General features: G+C 37.9%; 1 protein-coding gene across 1 annotated transcript; it reads left to right on the forward strand.

Moving 5' to 3' along the window:
• Positions 1 to 12,287, forward strand: LOC106154398 (high-affinity choline transporter 1). Its single transcript, XM_013528740.2, has 9 exons — positions 1 to 708; positions 5,135 to 5,382; positions 5,952 to 6,215; positions 6,485 to 6,633; positions 6,949 to 7,098; positions 8,403 to 8,532; positions 9,034 to 9,275; positions 10,204 to 10,403; positions 10,647 to 12,287. The coding sequence occupies exons 2-9, from the start codon at positions 5,199 to 5,201 to the stop codon at positions 11,008 to 11,010; spliced, it is 1,683 nt and encodes a 560-aa protein (XP_013384194.2). The 5' UTR covers positions 1 to 708; positions 5,135 to 5,198; the 3' UTR covers positions 11,011 to 12,287.
• The last annotated feature ends 5,731 nt before the right edge of the window (positions 12,288 to 18,018 follow it).

Here is an 18,018-nt window from a genome sequence, read left to right on the forward strand (position 1 = left end):
CGGCCGCGGGTAGAGAACCTTTAAAAGATTATACTCTAATTTTGCATAATCAAATCTGCGTAGTCAGCTTTCCGATTTTTACAGCCCGAGTGGATAAAAACATCACGAGCTTTAAAAAAGACTATTTTTTCCAAGATTAACCAAAATGTTTTCGTCTTTTTCCAGGCTGATCTCTGTCCGGTTGCTGATTGCATTATAATCTCCACAGCAGAATTTACCAAGTTAAAACTTCTGTGCACCCGAGACACTACTAGGCAGGAGCAAAATGCGAATTTTCATGGATAATTTTGACGCTGTCCGAGTTTAGAATGTGGGACTTTTTTGCCCCCAGGCAATAACATGACTAAGGTATATATTCATATGAATCTCCTTTAATGTATCTCAGTCATGTTCTTGCCAAGCTTAAGGACTACTAATTTACCGTAAACACGGAAAATACATTGTCAGTCTATGTGCACTTTTCTATGCACGTTTTGTGATAATACCGCGGTTATGCGTTTACGCTATCAGAATAATTTAACATCATAATGGATTTGTTGAGATGTAGACTGAATAGAAGTAGGCGTGTCGTGTCCTAAGGTTTCTTCCCTACTTTTTATTGCGTTCTGATTCACATAGAATCAGCGGCACAGGTGAACGGGTCCTCTTTAGCAAGTGGATGATATTTCGAGCTACAAGTTAAGATTACAAGCACAAATCATACTGTGAGTAAGTACTAATTCCCTACAAATAATGCGTGTGTGAATATATTTTAAATGGAACATAGATCAAACGTGACAATTCAGTGAAAAATGCAGTCATTGTTGTTTCTTTTTGTTTCGAGGTAAGTTACAGATGAAGCAAGAGTTAATACCCTGTTACTTATGAGAGAAGAATTTCATCAGCTATGCTATTAGGATACATTTAATAGATTTTTTTTCAATTTACAGCTTAATATTGGAATTGTTTACCTCCAATATTTCTGTAACTTATATATATTATTAATATAAGTTTCATACACGTGCAATAAAAAAAGGAAACCTGAAATTAATTTCACCTGCATCTGCAAAAGGTTTAATATGTGCATTTCCGTCAAAATTATGGTAGTAAAATTGACCTACTTACATGTATTTGGCCTAGTTTGCACGTAAACCACAGCTGAAAATAAGCAGAAAAAATATGTGCAAATATCGTTTTTCTGGAAATTGTGTATTATTTCTTAAAGTTATGCTACTTGACACACAATTTGGTGTACTTTAACAGGAATAATTTGATATACACTGCTAGAACTTGCTTATAACAGTCAGCGAGGAGAACCGCGGCAATCCCTAACTACTAGATGTGTTCATACCCTTAAGGTCAAGCTGCATTGACGTATACCTGTAACCACAGGTGACTGAGATTTGACGTGGCCTTCGTGAATAAAATCCTTGTTTTGAATATCATCGTGAACGCAATCAAATTGAAAATTAAAGGCACACTCCATGGGTTTGAAAATCCCCAAAATGCTTATTTTTTTGCCATCACCAGCTACTTATAAAACCTTACTTAAACCTTTAAAAATTTTTAATGCCTTAAGTATTTTTTCTGTAGGTTATCTGATGTTGATATTTCCATTGGAGCTTATATGAAAATGGTCGCTATTATAGTGACTGGCCAGTCATTTTAAGCTAAAATCAACTTTTATTAATTTGATCAAATGTCAAATCCAAATGCAGTGAGAAATAGACACATGTACATGATTTGTGAGTACGAGAAAATGCTTATTTTCCCCGGGAAGATCTATACTTGTGGTTAAATCTCATAGAGTGTACCTTTAAGTGAAATTACTTATTGTTCAATAATAAGATTTTTTATTAGTTTTAACTAAAATAAACTATACCAATATTAAATAACGCTGTGTCAAATTTCGGGGATTTGCATGGCAAACCTTAATGTTAGTGTTACCACAATTGAGGAACTGAAGACAGGATTTTCACACTGACTCAGTTGCATATAATGAGTTTTTGAAAATGCATTACTTCTTGTTCACTATAAGTTTAACAGACAACAAGCCCTAAATCAGAACAAACAGGATGATAAATGAGTACATGTACCTTTATATATTATCAAAGTTGACCGGAGAGAGCAGCGACCCATGTCCTTGAGATCATCATCATTATCGGCACACTCCACAAATTTCACCTTAGGGACAACCATTAAAATTGAGAAAATATATACCAGAAGCGGATTCAAGCCTTTTTTTAACAGGCTCCTATTGACCTTGAAATACGACTCGCCGCGGGCCTTGCTTAAAGTTTTTATCTGTTAATGGCCAGCTACCAGCCACCTACATTATTTCAACAAGACGCAAGAGAGTCATAGAATTTTGAAAGACAAGAAGTCAGGTTACAAATATTTTTTCAAAATATTTAGACGGAAAATATAGCCGTTATGAAGGGGATTTATTGGATACACACCAAGAGATGCTATGTGACCGTGGTGATATTCGTTTTTATGTGTGTTTTAGGTGAAATGAAGAACTTAATGTCTGTCAAATAAAACACTGTCACCATTTCACGATATAAGCCTTGAACACTTCGAGCGTCACCAAGACAGGTGCTCAAAGCACTTATCGCGTGAGGTGACAGTGTATTATTTGACATGCATACCAAGAGAAAGTATTCGTATTTCACCGGGAAACAACCCTATGCCGAATAAAGCGTACGGTCACATAGCATCTCTAGGTGCGTAAAAAGTAAATAGTCGCGGCTATGGCGTCTCAGGGCCTTTTCTGTGACAATACCTGCTCAGAATACGTACTGATGGTGCAGACAAATGCCCTCGTTCAGTTAAATCTGGGTCACCCTACGCTTGCAACGTTTTGGCAACCTCTTTGCAACCACAGAATCTTGCAGTACGGTATCTGCAGTCTCTGAAGACCACCTTCATGCCACAGGTTAGCAGTTGCACGCCGTTTGACGAGCGATACACAAACTGTCAGTAACCAAAACCGGTTGCAGGACTGTAGCAATCGATTGCTGACTGGTTACCACAAGTCGCATAGATCATTTAAGTTACAAACTTATCACGGTAGCTGCTTTCACATCAGTTCCCCTCTCAAAATACAGGAAAACGTCCTGGTAAAATGACACCTTCACTAAGAGCAGGGAACGTTTTGGCTATACTGTAATACTTGGAAGTCCAGTTAGTTTTTTGGCGTATTTATCTTATTTTACGATTGTGAGAAAACAAACTTTACTATAGCTAAATATCAAATCCGTATTGAAACCAACACAGCAATCACAATAATTATAAATTTGAACCTTCTTTAAGCCTTGTTAATCTTCACATATCCTTTAATGATATTTTGCATCAATACATGTATTTGGTCTCTTTGAGGTCGCAGGCCCTTTGGGGTTACGATCACACTGAATTTAAAACTTCCTTGCAACTATCACCGGTTGCAAAATGGTCGGCGACCGGTTGCTACAACTCGCAAAGTGATTTCTAAAAGAACGCCCGGTAAATATCTAGTGTCTATGTTTAGAAAACATGCATTACAAAATGTGAAAAAATAGTCTACGCCAAAAGAGGCCATAATCCTACGCCTACTTTATTGCGGTCGCTTGCAACCTTCTGGCGACCTGCTGCCGACTTCTTGCGACTGGTTAGAGATTTGTAAGCGACTGAGCGACAAAAGGCCGTCAATCGACCTTGCATTTAAAAGTGGTATGCCACTGGTTTTAGCCTGGTTACAGCGACCTACTGGCAACCAAGAAGAGACCGATAGGCAACCTTTGGGATATCTCCAGTCGCATTGGTTGTCGGTGCACAAAAATGGCCCTCATGTGCCAACGATCGCTTGCTACCAGTTTGCAACCTTATGCGGCAACTTAAAAACCTATGGCAATCTCCTTGCAAATGAGGTTGCAAAAAGGCTGCAAAAGGGTTGCAAGCGCATTGTGAGCCAGGCTTTAAAAACACCCGTGTAACGAAACTGAGAGTCCGTGTAACAGAAAGTCCGCCCTGCATTTAGTTATAATGGTTAGGGTTAGCCTGATCTAAGTGGATCAAAATCTAGGACAAGGCTTACCTGTATAAATGACCGGTGTGGCAGGAATGGTAGACCTGTGATTGGAAGTCCAGGCTCCCATATGATTAGTACAGGCCAGGGTTAGTCGGAGTATTGGGATTATTATATGGGACAAATGTAACCTGTACAAAGAAATGGGGAACAGACTACGGTTCTTAGCGGACTATCAATCCTGCTACACCGGTCCACTGTTATGATATGGTAGGCCTACGTAGCAGTTGTGAAAATCACACTTGGGACGCTTAAAATCCGAAATTGCTACCCACAGCTTTTCAGAAACACTTACGTGTTTAGTGGAAACAAGATTGATGTTATATAGATGCCCCAGTTCTCAGAGCACTTGTGGAAGTCACGCACGTCTTGTTGACGAGTACGTGACTTAAGCCACGAAACTGAGATTATATATTACATAGATTACATTTACACGGGTGCCGTACTATGAAATTGTCCGTACGATTTTTTTTTAAGACGCCGTGAGAAAAGGGTATTACGGACAGTATACATGTACGTGCACCGCACGGGCATAGCATTTCAAATGTAATCTAGTCTTTATCTGAGATACGTCATATTGTGTCAAGAACTGAAGACTCAAGCATGCATGACATGGCTTCATGGGAGATACGGCACGTTTGGGTCTTTGGTTTCGCTACCCGTCTTATAATTTTTTACAGTTTTTTTTTTGACAGCTGCGACTCCTCAAGATGGGGAACCATTGTATATCTATGTGTTTTCACCAGTTCAATTACACATTGAATTTTGACCATCACTTTAGTAATAATGCATTGGAAATGGAAAATGATAATTACGCTGAGTAGACATGGTTAGACCTTCATCGTCGTATTATGCTCTTGTTTGCTGTGTTTATTTACTGTGAGCAGAAATTTAAAAAAAATCAACTAATCTTTTTAAATCTTTTTAATTAAAATTAGATATGTCGTATTTCAAAATGTTAATGATTAAAAGTGTAGGGTAATCGATTGCTTCACCCCCTTCTCTCTCTGAGAGAATTTCTTTTCCCGTTCTTATATTTTCTGTCTAACATTAATTAAAATATTCTTAAAATATTCTTATGCTTTCCAGGACCAATGATAGACCTACCTAGCTTAATAAGGAGATAAAAACAGGAAAAGTCATAGAAATCATCATGGTCGACGGCGTGATAAATATCTGGGGTCTGGTGGCCATTATAATATTCTACGTCATCATCTTCATCATCGGAATAGTGGCTGGAAGAAAGTCTAAGAGTTTTGGCAAAAAAGCACAAACAACAGAACTAATTCTAGCAGGGAGAAATATAGGGCCTTTTGTCGGCATTTTTACGTTGACAGGTAAGACAAAGCTTAATTGTGACAAAGCTTTATGTATTTCTGAAACAAGATACCTTTACAACAGGCTTTACAACAAGAGGAATGACAGGAAGAAATGTAATAAGCCTCTCGACTTTATTATTATTCTCCAAAAGCTGTAGGCTTCATGGAAATATTTTCAATTGCTGGATGTTATAGTCTCTTTTTAGGATTCTTTTAGTCAGGTCTTGAATTTTAGATACTTTGAATGATTTTTTTGCATCATCTAAGAGATCAAATTCATTTGCTCAAAACACTGAAGTAAAAATAATATTTTAATCTGTATTATGGATATGCTTGTTTGAATATAAAAAAAACTAACCCTCAACAATTCATTTAAATCAGTAAACTGAATTCCGTTTTTAGATCAACATTTAGTTGGCGATGTTCTGTTCGAACTACAGAGTGCCTGTTCGATATTGCACACATGCATATAAGCCTTCCAATGTCCATTGACACAACAAACGAGGTGTACAAATTATGATCTACAATCACATTACTTCATTTGTTCAAAAATTTCACTTTTGCCTCTACAATTACATTTTTTTCAGCGACTTGGGTGGGCGGAGGTTACATCAACGGAACAGCGGAAATCACCCTGGATGCAGGGTTAGTATGGTGTCAAGCACCGGTAGGATATTCCATCGCTCTCGCCATCGGCGGGCTGGTGTTTGCTGGACCCATGCGATCCGCAGGGTACATGACTATGCTGGATCCATTCCAACATAAATACGGTCCAGTCATGGCGGCTTTACTGTACATTCCAGCCCTGCTGGGAGATTTGTTCTGGTCGGCGGCTATTCTATCGGCTCTCGGTAAGATTAAATGCTGTTAGAAATATATGATATTTGAATTGTTATTTTGTTCTAAATTGCATCTTGTGCTCAGTGTTTAAATCGGTATTGATCTTTTTAGAGATCGAAAGCTTGCGGAACAAGGCTGCGCACAGATAACAGAAAAAGAGCCATTTTACATACAGAAAAAAAAACAACTTAAATTTTATAAAAAAATATAAAATGATTTTGTATTTCACTTTCATCAGCCCTTAGACCTGAGTTTTCTTATACACGACACACTGTTTTAGGTTCTTCTCTGACAGTCGTGATTGGACTTGACAACACGCTCTCTATCATTGTATCAGCCATCATCGCCGTTGTTTATACACTTATCGGTGGACTATATTCCGTGGCGTATACAGACGTAGCACAGCTGATAATGATTCTCATTGGATTGGTTAGTTCACAAGAGTAAAAAATAATGATCAGAATGGCATTTATAAATCTAAGAACTCAATGTGCTTTAACAAATTTTAAACAATAAGTTGTCGGTTTGAATGTGTCCATAAAAATCTTTAAGACAAAGGTTATATATATATATATATATATATATATATATATATATATATATATATATAATTATTCAAAATTATGACTGCTAATTAATGTCATAAAAAAAGCATACGAATACAGAGGTCACAATCTCCACCGCACTAGTTTTCGGTGGCATACGATTGTAGTATTTCTGGACTTTCATTTCTTTTATTTCCAGTTTCTGGCTTTTCCTTTTGCTATGCACCACCCCGCCGTTTCCTCTCTGGAAATGACGTCATCAAGCTGGTTGGGTACCCTGACCAAGAACGACGCTGGGTTGTACTTAGATTCTGGATTACAGCTGATATTTGGAGGAATACCTTGGCAGGTAAATACAATAATAATTATTCATTGAGCACAGATATTTTTTTACGTTTAAGGGCTCTCTAACCACTACAAATTAAAATGGTGTTATACATCATACATTATAAAAAATACAAGTAAACAGACAAGAACCTTTACATATAGACTTGGCTATTTCAGTTTCAAGGGAATTCCTTGGCAAAATGCATTAGAATAAGCTCAGATCTCATATAAGACATGAGGATGGAGAAGTGTGTGGTCAGGTGTCACGCTACCATTTAAATAACATGTACTACCACGTCTATAGTAATAAGGGGAATGTTAGAGATCAAAAATGTCGTTTTTAATCAGCCTGGGGTCTTTGTTTGCTTCATTGACGAATTCAGTTAAAGGATGGATGTCACAGTAACATCAAAGGGATGTTTAAGGATTATTAAAAGTTATTAGAGCACGATTTTATACCTAATTTACATTTATAAGTACAAAAATATGGTAAACAATTGTCTGTTATTTGTTTGTGTGCTAGCAATATCTTGAAGCTCTCTATAAAATTCGTCAATGTCCTCTCCTTTCTGCGTAGCGTGTCGAAATGAAAATTTATTCAATTAAACGTTGATGGAAGGTAAAAAAATAGTCAGTGATAGCATCAACACATTTCGTAAACTCATCTTCTCCTTCGCCGGGGGTTAGTTGAAATGTGCTGAAAGATTCGACGATGTCATTTAACTCGTCGCTGGCGAAAGATAGCATGAGTGCCTTCTTCTTTTTCGGACTTGTTATACCATTACCAACAAATGCATTGTTTTTCAATCTGTTTATCCATTTTCTCCATCTAATGGCAACGCCTTCTGACTTACAGTCAAATTCATGATAAGTAGGTATCTGTATAGATGGGCTCGCCATTGTGACTGTTCAACGCAGGGTATATTGAGTTATACTGCGCTCATTGAATTTCGCTATAGTCAATGTTTGTTTTTTTAAGAGTATCCATTCTTAATTGTTACTTTCCTTCCTTTGTGAGTCTGTTCCTTCCTTGTCGCCAGATATGGTATTGAAACAAAATGATTAAAATATTTATCACAGAATTAAAAGTCCATGGCTCATATGCCACGTCGCATCCCCACTTTCCCTTCACACTCATGACCTCTGACCTACATCACGTGACTTATTACATCATTACATCACAGAGACAAAATGAGTTAAATAGACAAGAAAAGTAGAATTTAATTTAATGACAAAAAACAAGAAGGAAAGAGAGAAATAATAACAAAATGAAAGTAAAACAATCAAAGCAACTCTGTCTCTGTCTACTGTGTTTTCGTTACATAGGTATACTTTCAACGGGTGCTCTCTGCAAAGACGGTGAATCAGGCAAAATGGTTATCTATTGTAGCTGGCTTTTTATGTGTGGTATGTGCTGTTCCAGCTGTAATGATTGGAGCCATTGGAGCCTCAACAAGTAAGTCGAGAAATGTGGATAGATGGTGGTGGTGTAGTAGGTTAAAAGGCAAGGAAAAAAACATAGAATGGCAATAACGTGTTGAGTACATTCATGTAGTCCTCGCGCGTATGCAAGGGCGGATCCAGGATTAATTGATTATGATTCAGATAGCCAAATTTCTAATTTCAAAAGAGGAATATTGGTGTGATTTTTTTTCAGAAGTTGAAGAGGGTGGGGCTCAAAACCCCCCTGACCCCCTAAATCCGCCACTGTGCATGTGAATGTTAAAATGTATAAAACACACTGGTTGCTTAAAAATTAAAGAAATACGCTTATGGGGGCTTTTTTTACATACAAGGTACTTCACCAATTGGAAATGGTTTATATTTATAAGCAGTCAGCTTTTGCAACGATAAAACCTTAAACAACCAATTAACGCGTCATTGTTGTTCAGTAATTTGTCCTAACTGCGCAGATATATTTGGACATTTCATACAAATACCTCTTCTTATATTACAGATTGGACAGAGACTGCTTACGTCGATGTTTACAATCGGACTACAGTCCCTTCAGAAGAATACAAGAACATCTTGCCGCTTGTCTTGCAGTATCTTACGCCCCCTGTCGTCTCTTTCATCGGGCTAGGCGCCGTCTCCGCCGCTGTGATGTCATCTACTGACTCCGCCATTTTGTCCATGAGCTCACTCTTTTCTCACAATGTGTATAGACCATTGAGGGAGTTCATGTGTCGCGGGAAGAAGGCATGTGTTTTCTTTGGCATCTATATTTTTGAATTGCTTTAGTTGAGACCATTTGCGCACCTACTGCATGTTCATTTTCTTTACAATTAAAGGATTTTGTCCAAAGGTGAATTGGTAACTACTGCATTGTTTGGGTATTCCGGTTTTTGTACAAATGGTTCTAATGCACGTTAAATGTATACAGTTTCTTTGTGTTCCAACCTCACATATTTACTTATAAATAATCTCCAAAGCTACTTTTCCAATTCAGACAGTTTAAACGCTAAAGCGATTCCGAAAAAAGTATCTTAATTAAGTCTTACTCTTCGTTTAGTTCTTAAAATAGAAATGGTACAAAACATGGGATCTAATGGGAAGGGCGAAGTGATATATAAGTCATTAATTGCATTTTTGTGAAAAAAAAAGAAAACCTAATGGATTCCTGTAACTGTTTTTATTTAAGCATCAGCGATTTTTTGGATACTATATTGACAATAAAGATATCCTAGTTATTTTACCGCCATGTAAACGTAAATGCAAATCATTCAGAACTGTACCTTTTTGTCTCCAATTGAACTTGCCATTTGGATTCGATTTATTTTAACACCACTTCCGTCCAAATGCTTAATTAAACCGTTGCTTTGTTGAATGGGACAAGGGTGCGTTTTTATTATTATATGTAATGAAGTACAATTTCCTTGTATTCAGTGTCAGATCATGACGACATAATCACTTAGTCATTAATTACATTATAGAATATGAACCAGTCACGAATAGAATGGCGTAAGGAAGCCAAATTGTACTTGACAGTCAATGAGGAAGTGTACGTACACGTACACTATGTACTTCAGTTCTAACTGATGCTTTTTTTGTAATGAAATCATTCCAGAAGGAACACAGAATCCTCTATATATACTCCTACCCTGTACTGTGAAAATTGCCATTTCAGGCTTCCGAGCTGGAAGTTGTTTGGCTAATGCGTGTAGCAGTTGTGGTCTTTGGAGCGGCGGCTGCAGCAATGGGCATCTACATCACCTCAATATACGATCTGTTCGTCTTGTGCTCTGATTTTGTCTACGTTATCCTTTTCCCCCAACTTGTATGTGTGATATACCTCAAGCAGGCCAATATGTACGGAGCTTTAACTGGGTAGGTTATGAATTGCCGTTTAAGTACATCATTGTTCAATGTTGTGTTTCCAATAGTACTCATTTCGTCGGAGGGTTCTTACAAAAAAGCGCTTGGAATAATGCATTGTGGTCCGAAATTCACCTGGATTCCCCACTGTGCCAATTTGACGGCTTCAATGCCTTTACTTGTATACATGTAGATCGAGTGTCTGTTGAACTGTCGCAATTTTATCAAATTTCAAGGCGTGCTTTCGTATTTCAGGTATATAATTGGCTGGATCCTTCGTCTTGGAGGTGGGGAAGCAACATTTAATCTTGCTGCGTTTATTCTATACCCATGGTACGACTTTGAGAACAGCGCTCAAAGATTTCCCTTCAAAACGTTCAGCATGCTTGTCAGTTTCCTCTCTATAGTGATAGTGTCGTTGATCTTCCACGTGCTTTTTGCTCAGGAAATTTTGCCAAAAAAGTATGACTTTTTTGACTCCTGCATACCTAAACAGGAAGAAGAGCACCAGGAAGAGGAAGTTGAAAATGAATTGGGCGACCCAAAAGAGAACGGGCTTTATAATTTAGGATACATTGCTGAAGATCAGGAGAAGCAAGAGTATAATACCAAATTATAATGCATAAATCGACGCAATATAATTCATTTTTGTAGTAGTCTTTTTAAAGTGTCTTACCTGTGTCATAAAGAAAGCCAGTGTGATAGAAACAAACCTGAGACAAACAAAATAAAGCAATTTCTTCAGCCATTACGACCAATCAGGTTGCTGGAATATGTTTCCCCGCTCTTGTCTCTCACATCAGCTTGTTCCCATTCTTCAATATCTTTTGTAAATTACATGTAGTTGTCCTTCTCCTCATTCGTCTTTACAACCCACTCTGCAAACTGCTAGTTTAAGGCAACTGGCTATTGTCTTTTCTCATATTTCTGTCATATTTCTATTGAGCTGCATGAACGTACTAGCTTATTTTTTGATGGAAGATTATGGAACCTTAATGTAATCGTGCATTTTTCCTACCACCATTGTCATTGTCACCATTGCCTATTCCATCATTGATATTAGGGAAATAATGAGTTAAAACTTTACTTTGCCTAGTTTAAATTTCATTAATTTTGTTATAATTTTGTTAGAATTTTTATTTGTTGTAGATTGTTGCCATTAGTTCAACTAAAATGTATGCATAACTTTTTATCTTTTCTTGAAATGATGTTATCTTATTACATTAATATTTTAATATTACTTAAAAGTAATTTGCGTTTGATAGGTATGCCTTGCTGTATGTTATAGTTTCTTTTAAGACTTGAAATTTTTCAGCCTTTTTCACCAAAGTATTAAAATGCACCTTTTTTTATGATAGGTAAAGTAACACGTATTGCCCTTCCCATTTATCATCCATGGCATTTTTGCATATAGTTGAGGTATCGAACTCTTCTTGAATGGGTGCAGACGGCGATATAAGGGGCGCTCAAAGTTCTGCATTTCTTGTGATGCCGACTCTGTTTATTTAAAATTCTTGGTATAATTTTACAATGTATCGTAGCACCCGAAGTACATGTCCGCCCCGCTTACAAAGTCAAATTCTATGAGGTAGTAAGGTTTGGGTGGCCGGACGGCTGTGTCTCCCTTTCTTACCGATAGAATGTCAGTACGTCGACGTCATTTTGGGGGCGTTTTCTTACAGCTGGCTCATGTAAATTTTACACTGTATACGTGTGCTCATTTATTTTCCATACGCCCATTGTATCTTATACTTTTACCTAAACCACCTTTTAGTAACGCGGGTATGTCATTAAATTTTTTCTTCATTTACTTATGGTGTAATGTTGCAACATATGCACATGTCTATATTGAAACATATCATTTAGTTTTTTAATAATAAATATTGTTAGCCTCCAGGCTGTTGTATAGTATTACTGTAGCATTACACATTAAAACATATCTATAAGCTGGCGGAAAGATCAGGGCCAGATAGACCCTGAACTAAATTCGACAGTGCACTGTACTGCTTTGAAGTCGAAATAAATTTTCCGTCACGTCGGTCGCGCGTCTTCGTGCACCAGGAAGATAGCGAGTGTGACAAGTGTCTCGTGGTGAGGTGAGAGCATAGAACAACCCGATATACCTGTACTTGCAGGATAAAAAAAGTTTATCCTCGATCTAAGGCAATTGTTTATCAATGACTTGTAATTCCCTTATCAATGCACTGCCTTCAAGCGACCAGTGTGATGCAGCCCCAACCGGTGACCCAGTTTGACGCCGGAGCTCATGTTAGATCATAGTCTTATTTTCATTCTCTCTCTCGCTGATTTGATGACAGGTAAGTAATACGTATTGCCCTTGCTAGTTATCGTTCACGTCATTATCGCATGGCTGAGGTATAACTCTTCTTAAATGGTTGCAGATGACGAGATACAGGGGAGCTGCCACGTTTTTAAATATAAGCGCACAGAACAACCTGGCTATTGCTTAAGTACTGGTGTATTTGAATAGTTAAGAAAATGAAGCTAGGTGACGTGGTTTGATAACCTTAGTCAATGCATATCAGCAAAGAAAATGCCTATGACACCTATAAGTCCATATATCGCCATGCATTTCCTTGAAGTGTGAAAAGCATCATGTAAAAACTCCCGAAGAACACCTGCATGGGAAACATTAAAAATCCAAAATAACAGCTGATTACCGTACACATATACATGTACATTTTAGTATATACCGTATGGTTTGACCTTACACCCCTACCTCAGCCCAGTTATGCACTAGACATTTGTCTTTGCATCCGATTGCTTTTAAGAACCATATCGATGTTATTTCGTAAATCCAACATGGCCTCCAACCGTCCGAAAAATTATATTCCCATTAAAACTGGCTAAAAATTTGAATCATTTCACTTTCATCAAGTTTGTAGATATCGAGCTTAATTCAAACCCCAGGCGTTTTGCTGATTTAGATATCAATGGAGTTGCATGCGGCATTCGGAACTATAGAAGTCCAAAGAGAAATACAAGAGCCATATGTACGTTTTTTGAAATATTTGGATACTCTTGACTGAACTTTATGTAACATTTGATATAATAAGCATGGGATTGGTACACCTATAATGCTGAGCCTTCTTTAAAGCATCCCCCCCCATTTTAGTGGGTTTCAAACATATTTTGTCTATTAACCATGCATAATACCATAAACCAAAAATAATGAGATTATACTGTCTGGTAATCACAAATATTTCACTTTATTCACATTTGCTCAATTTGTATGTGATTATATGTACATGTACCTGTGTCCGTCCTACAAGGTACACCACAGTGTATAAGAGTGCAATGGTTTAAAGTGCACTTTGTTGTCAACCAGTACCTAGAGCATTCAACCACTGTAAAAACTGATGCACCGACCATGAACACTTCAAGTAAACTCCGCCACCTAAAAACTCTAACCAGAATTAAAAAGACTGGCTACCTTTTGTCTGCTGTCTTTTGTCATGAATCCTGCAGTTTGTTTACTAATAACCATAAGTACTTTGCTTTTGTATCATAGCACCGGGACACTCGTGTTGTCAGTTTGTTTATCGTTTGCCACAGCTGTATGCGGTGGCTACATCAGTTTTCTCTATGCGGTAGAACAGTACGAATCTAGTTGTCACAACGAAAGCAATGAGAACTTTTGGGCTTACTACCAACGTTCAGGCACCCAAATGTTGGTGGTCACCTATGATGAGAAAATTATTGGAACTGCCGCTGTTGACAAGGTATCAGAGACAACAGCGGAATTGAAAAGAATCACCGTTGGAAAAGCCTTTCGTGGATGTGGTATTGGATACCAATTAGTCAAAACAGCCTTAGGGTTTTGCAAAGAACATCGCTACCTAGAAGTGGTTCTTGTCGTTAATGCAGTCAACGTACCTGCAATTCGCTTGTACAAAAAGTTCGGATTTCAGTATTATGAGACATGCGACGAGTTTCATGCATTTGGGTTAGTACATTTGAAAATTCTTCAATTCCGTGTGTCGCTCTAGTGGATTCTGATATTTTGAAGACTATTTTGGTCAGAAACATATTAATATTATTGTAATTATGGGCGAGGACCTAACTTGACAGCATAATTGGCACCCAGAAATACATAGAGTTTTACCCTTGTTTCCAAACTGTTAACTACAACTCTCGCAGATTTTAGCACGTTTGCTAGTCTCGTATGACGTCATGCAGTATCGACAGCCTCTTTTAAGGAGGTTCACATGTAAATTCTACTGTATGGAAAGTGCTGCGTAGGACAATCGATATTTTATATGAAAGAAAAACTCTTTGGAGATTGGATATCATTCCATATTTGTTCGGTATTTCTTGACCAATCACGTCAGACACATCTGCTCAGAGACGTGATAATAACAAATATCAAGGCTCTCTTATTTGTTAGTTTGACTGTACAGTTGTACATGATGTATATGTACACCCGTAGTCTGCATCTGACTGTGTTTATAATTAAATTAAAATGTCAAACTGAAAAAAAAAGGAATTCGTTTTACGCGTTTTATTATTACAGAGATCGTGTGTTTAACTAAAATCTACTATCTTCGACTACAATGTTTTTTGTATGATTGATTAATTTGATTATGTACATACAACCTCTAGCTAGATTTAGCTTTGTCTGTTAGTCATTTACTGTTCCAAAGAGCACGTTTTCCGGTACGTGCTTCATTAAATGAGACGAAGTGGGTGTTTCTTAGTATTATATTTGTCAAAATAGCACGTCAAATCAGACAGGATCTTTTTACAATTACGACTGACACACGAATCGCATTCTATTACTAGTGATGTTTTGGAGACACTGAGTTCATTTTATTGTCCTTGATTTTTTGGCTTACGTATCTCTCTCTCGTTCTCTCTCTCTCTCTCTCACACACACACACACACACACACACACACACACACACACTAATTGTTGAAACTGTTAACATATGTATATTTGATCTAGAAAAAGACTTTCCTTCTTATTTTTACATAGTGAAAATGATAACCTTCATAAATGATTCTAAATATTATTGTACCAATACCCTGAAATGTTAATCACATAACGTTGGCCCAAACACGGAACATAGCTTCAAGTGGGCAGGCAATATTATCTCACCGTGAATACTTATATTTACCAGCAAACTTTGTCCGTGAAGTACATGGTAAGGTACTAATTCTTTTTAATAATACTTGCAAGAAGTGCTGATCATACTGTAAGCAATATAGGCCCAAATTACTTTAGCACGGGTATGAGTGTGTATTTCTGTCATTTCTTTTCCTCGATATGGTATGCTACTTTTAAATGCGTACTGAACATTTCATACTATATAATCACAAGGGGACTGCAACGGTTACGTATGGACATATCGACATGATTGTTTCTTTATATTGAAACAATAGTTCACGCTCAATCCTATGCTTACAAAACGTTTAGGGCCACGTAAGGAGAGATAATAACCGTTTCAATATTGGTTGCTGTGATATCGCGCATGTCATTACAAATTCTACGCTCGTTTTCTGGCCGAGTCATAGATACCTTTTATAGCGCCGAGTGGGCGTTGATCATGAATCATCGGATTGTGCTTGGACGGTATTCCTATTTGTATCCCAATCATCCCAACAGATTTACTGCTCTTTGAAATTTACTCCTGCCCTAAACAGGTGTGGGACCGTAGTCCGTTCCCCATTACTTAATACAGTTGACATTTGCGCCTTATACCAACCCCAATACTTCCGACTTACCCTGATCTATACTTATCATAAGGGCCCCCTGATTCCTTTCTTAGACCTACCATTTCTGTCACACCGGCTCAATATGCTTGGCTTGTTGGTGCGTATTAAAAAATTGAATCATTGACTAAAAGGCATTAAGAACTGCTTTTTGATACGGAGTCCATTTTGTTTCCTAGACATACTCCAAGTCGCCTTCTGTTCATTATGGTTCGGATCTTAATGAATATTTCATAACACACCCCAGAGTGCATCCGTTGGTAATTAAATTATCTGTTTATCAACACTACGATAGATTAAAGAAACGTGACATAATTACACACATGGCCCGTTATCGTTTTTCTGCTCAGTTTGTCAAGTGCAATGTGAGTTTTATTGAAATGCATCCCAGTTTTAATGTGAGGTCCCCAGGGAAGACTGGTGACTGTTAGACTGGGTTCCCATCCCTAGATCGATCTGACAGGATCGGTCCATCTCCACGGGGTTTCTCGCTAAATTGCTTTCGGCTTAAGTGGCTTAGACGTCTGGGAAGCCCACTTAAGCTACTAAACGATAGTTAATTACCCCCTATCAGCTTCAGTAAGCGTGACAGATATCTAAGCCGCTTAAGTTAATTGCAATTAAGCGAGAATCCCCTTGGAGATAGTTCGGTCCAAAGTTTGCATGTTAAGCCCCATTCAGAATAGGGACTTACTAGTCCGAGGGTCAAATATGGCGACCCACTACAAAGCTTGCCGTCTAATCCGCTAAGAGACACTGAATAGATATCCCGTGGGGAAGTATTCAAGTGGGTCAGCCATATTTGACCCTCGGACTAGTTAGTCCCCTATTCTGAATGGGGCCTTAGTCTCTGGGAATGGCATCTTATTCAATGACGTCATTGGTTATAATAACTGCTGTGTGTTATTGCCTAACGTTAAGTGTTTGGCGATATTTTATCACTCGCAGTAGTTTGGATGTGGGTGTGGGTAGGGGTTTGTTGGGAGGGGGGGTTGTATGTAAAGTATTAGGTTGAGCTGTATTTTTTTTCTACCCCAGTCTGTTGAGGACATGGATGTGGTTAAATGCATTACTCAATATCTTTCCATATCTTAAAGGTCGGGGGGGGGGGGGGGGGGGAGTATTTACCCCAGTTGTGTATTGCATGAAGGTTCAACGATATCTTATTCATCAGGGGCCAGAATATTGTCCAAGTTGGTTTTTCGCAAAACATTGAAAGGGGGGGGGGGAGTATTTACCCCAGTTGTGTATTGCATGAAGGTTCAACGATATCTTATTCATCAGGGGCCAGAATATTGTCCATGTTGGTTTGACGTTTGTCAAAATGCATCTGAATAAGGTATACGTATTTGTGGCATAACATGTTCGAAGGTCCTCATTTATGAAATTGTCTGGTTAGGGGAACAGCTGTGTATCCTTGTAATGTGATAGCTAAGGCTTCAATAACACGTAGGTGTATCTACGCTGGGTGGTTTTATAATATTAGTTTCTGTTACAGCGTGAATCCCCCAGGTACGTTATTCAGGACGCTCTGCAGAGATGAAAACCATCCTTTGTAAACTTGGGCCACTGATGCCACTGTGCGAAAGCGCGCATTCACTTGTGGCGTTTTGTGTAACGATGATTTGCTTATAAAAATCTCATTTTCCTTATTGTGTTCTAGGAGTTTCTTTGAAATTTGGTAACAAACCCAGAATATTATTATTTTCGAAATTATTGCTACAGGGATGCTTGAACACCAACATGTACTATACCTTAAATGTCGCTCTTTTCCATGTAGAAGATCGCTGTGGTATAACGCACTAAAGCATTTTAATTTAAGTCTTTTATACCAGGTATATTTTGATAGTGCTCATTTAATTGTGCTCATTGAATTATACAAAATCTTCGCCTT

The sequence above is a fragment of the Lingula anatina genome, chromosome 7 (assembly GCF_051362555.1).
Source record: "Lingula anatina isolate TDL-2025a chromosome 7, LinAna3.0, whole genome shotgun sequence".
Classification (NCBI taxonomy): Eukaryota; Metazoa; Brachiopoda; class Lingulata; order Lingulida; family Lingulidae; genus Lingula; species Lingula anatina.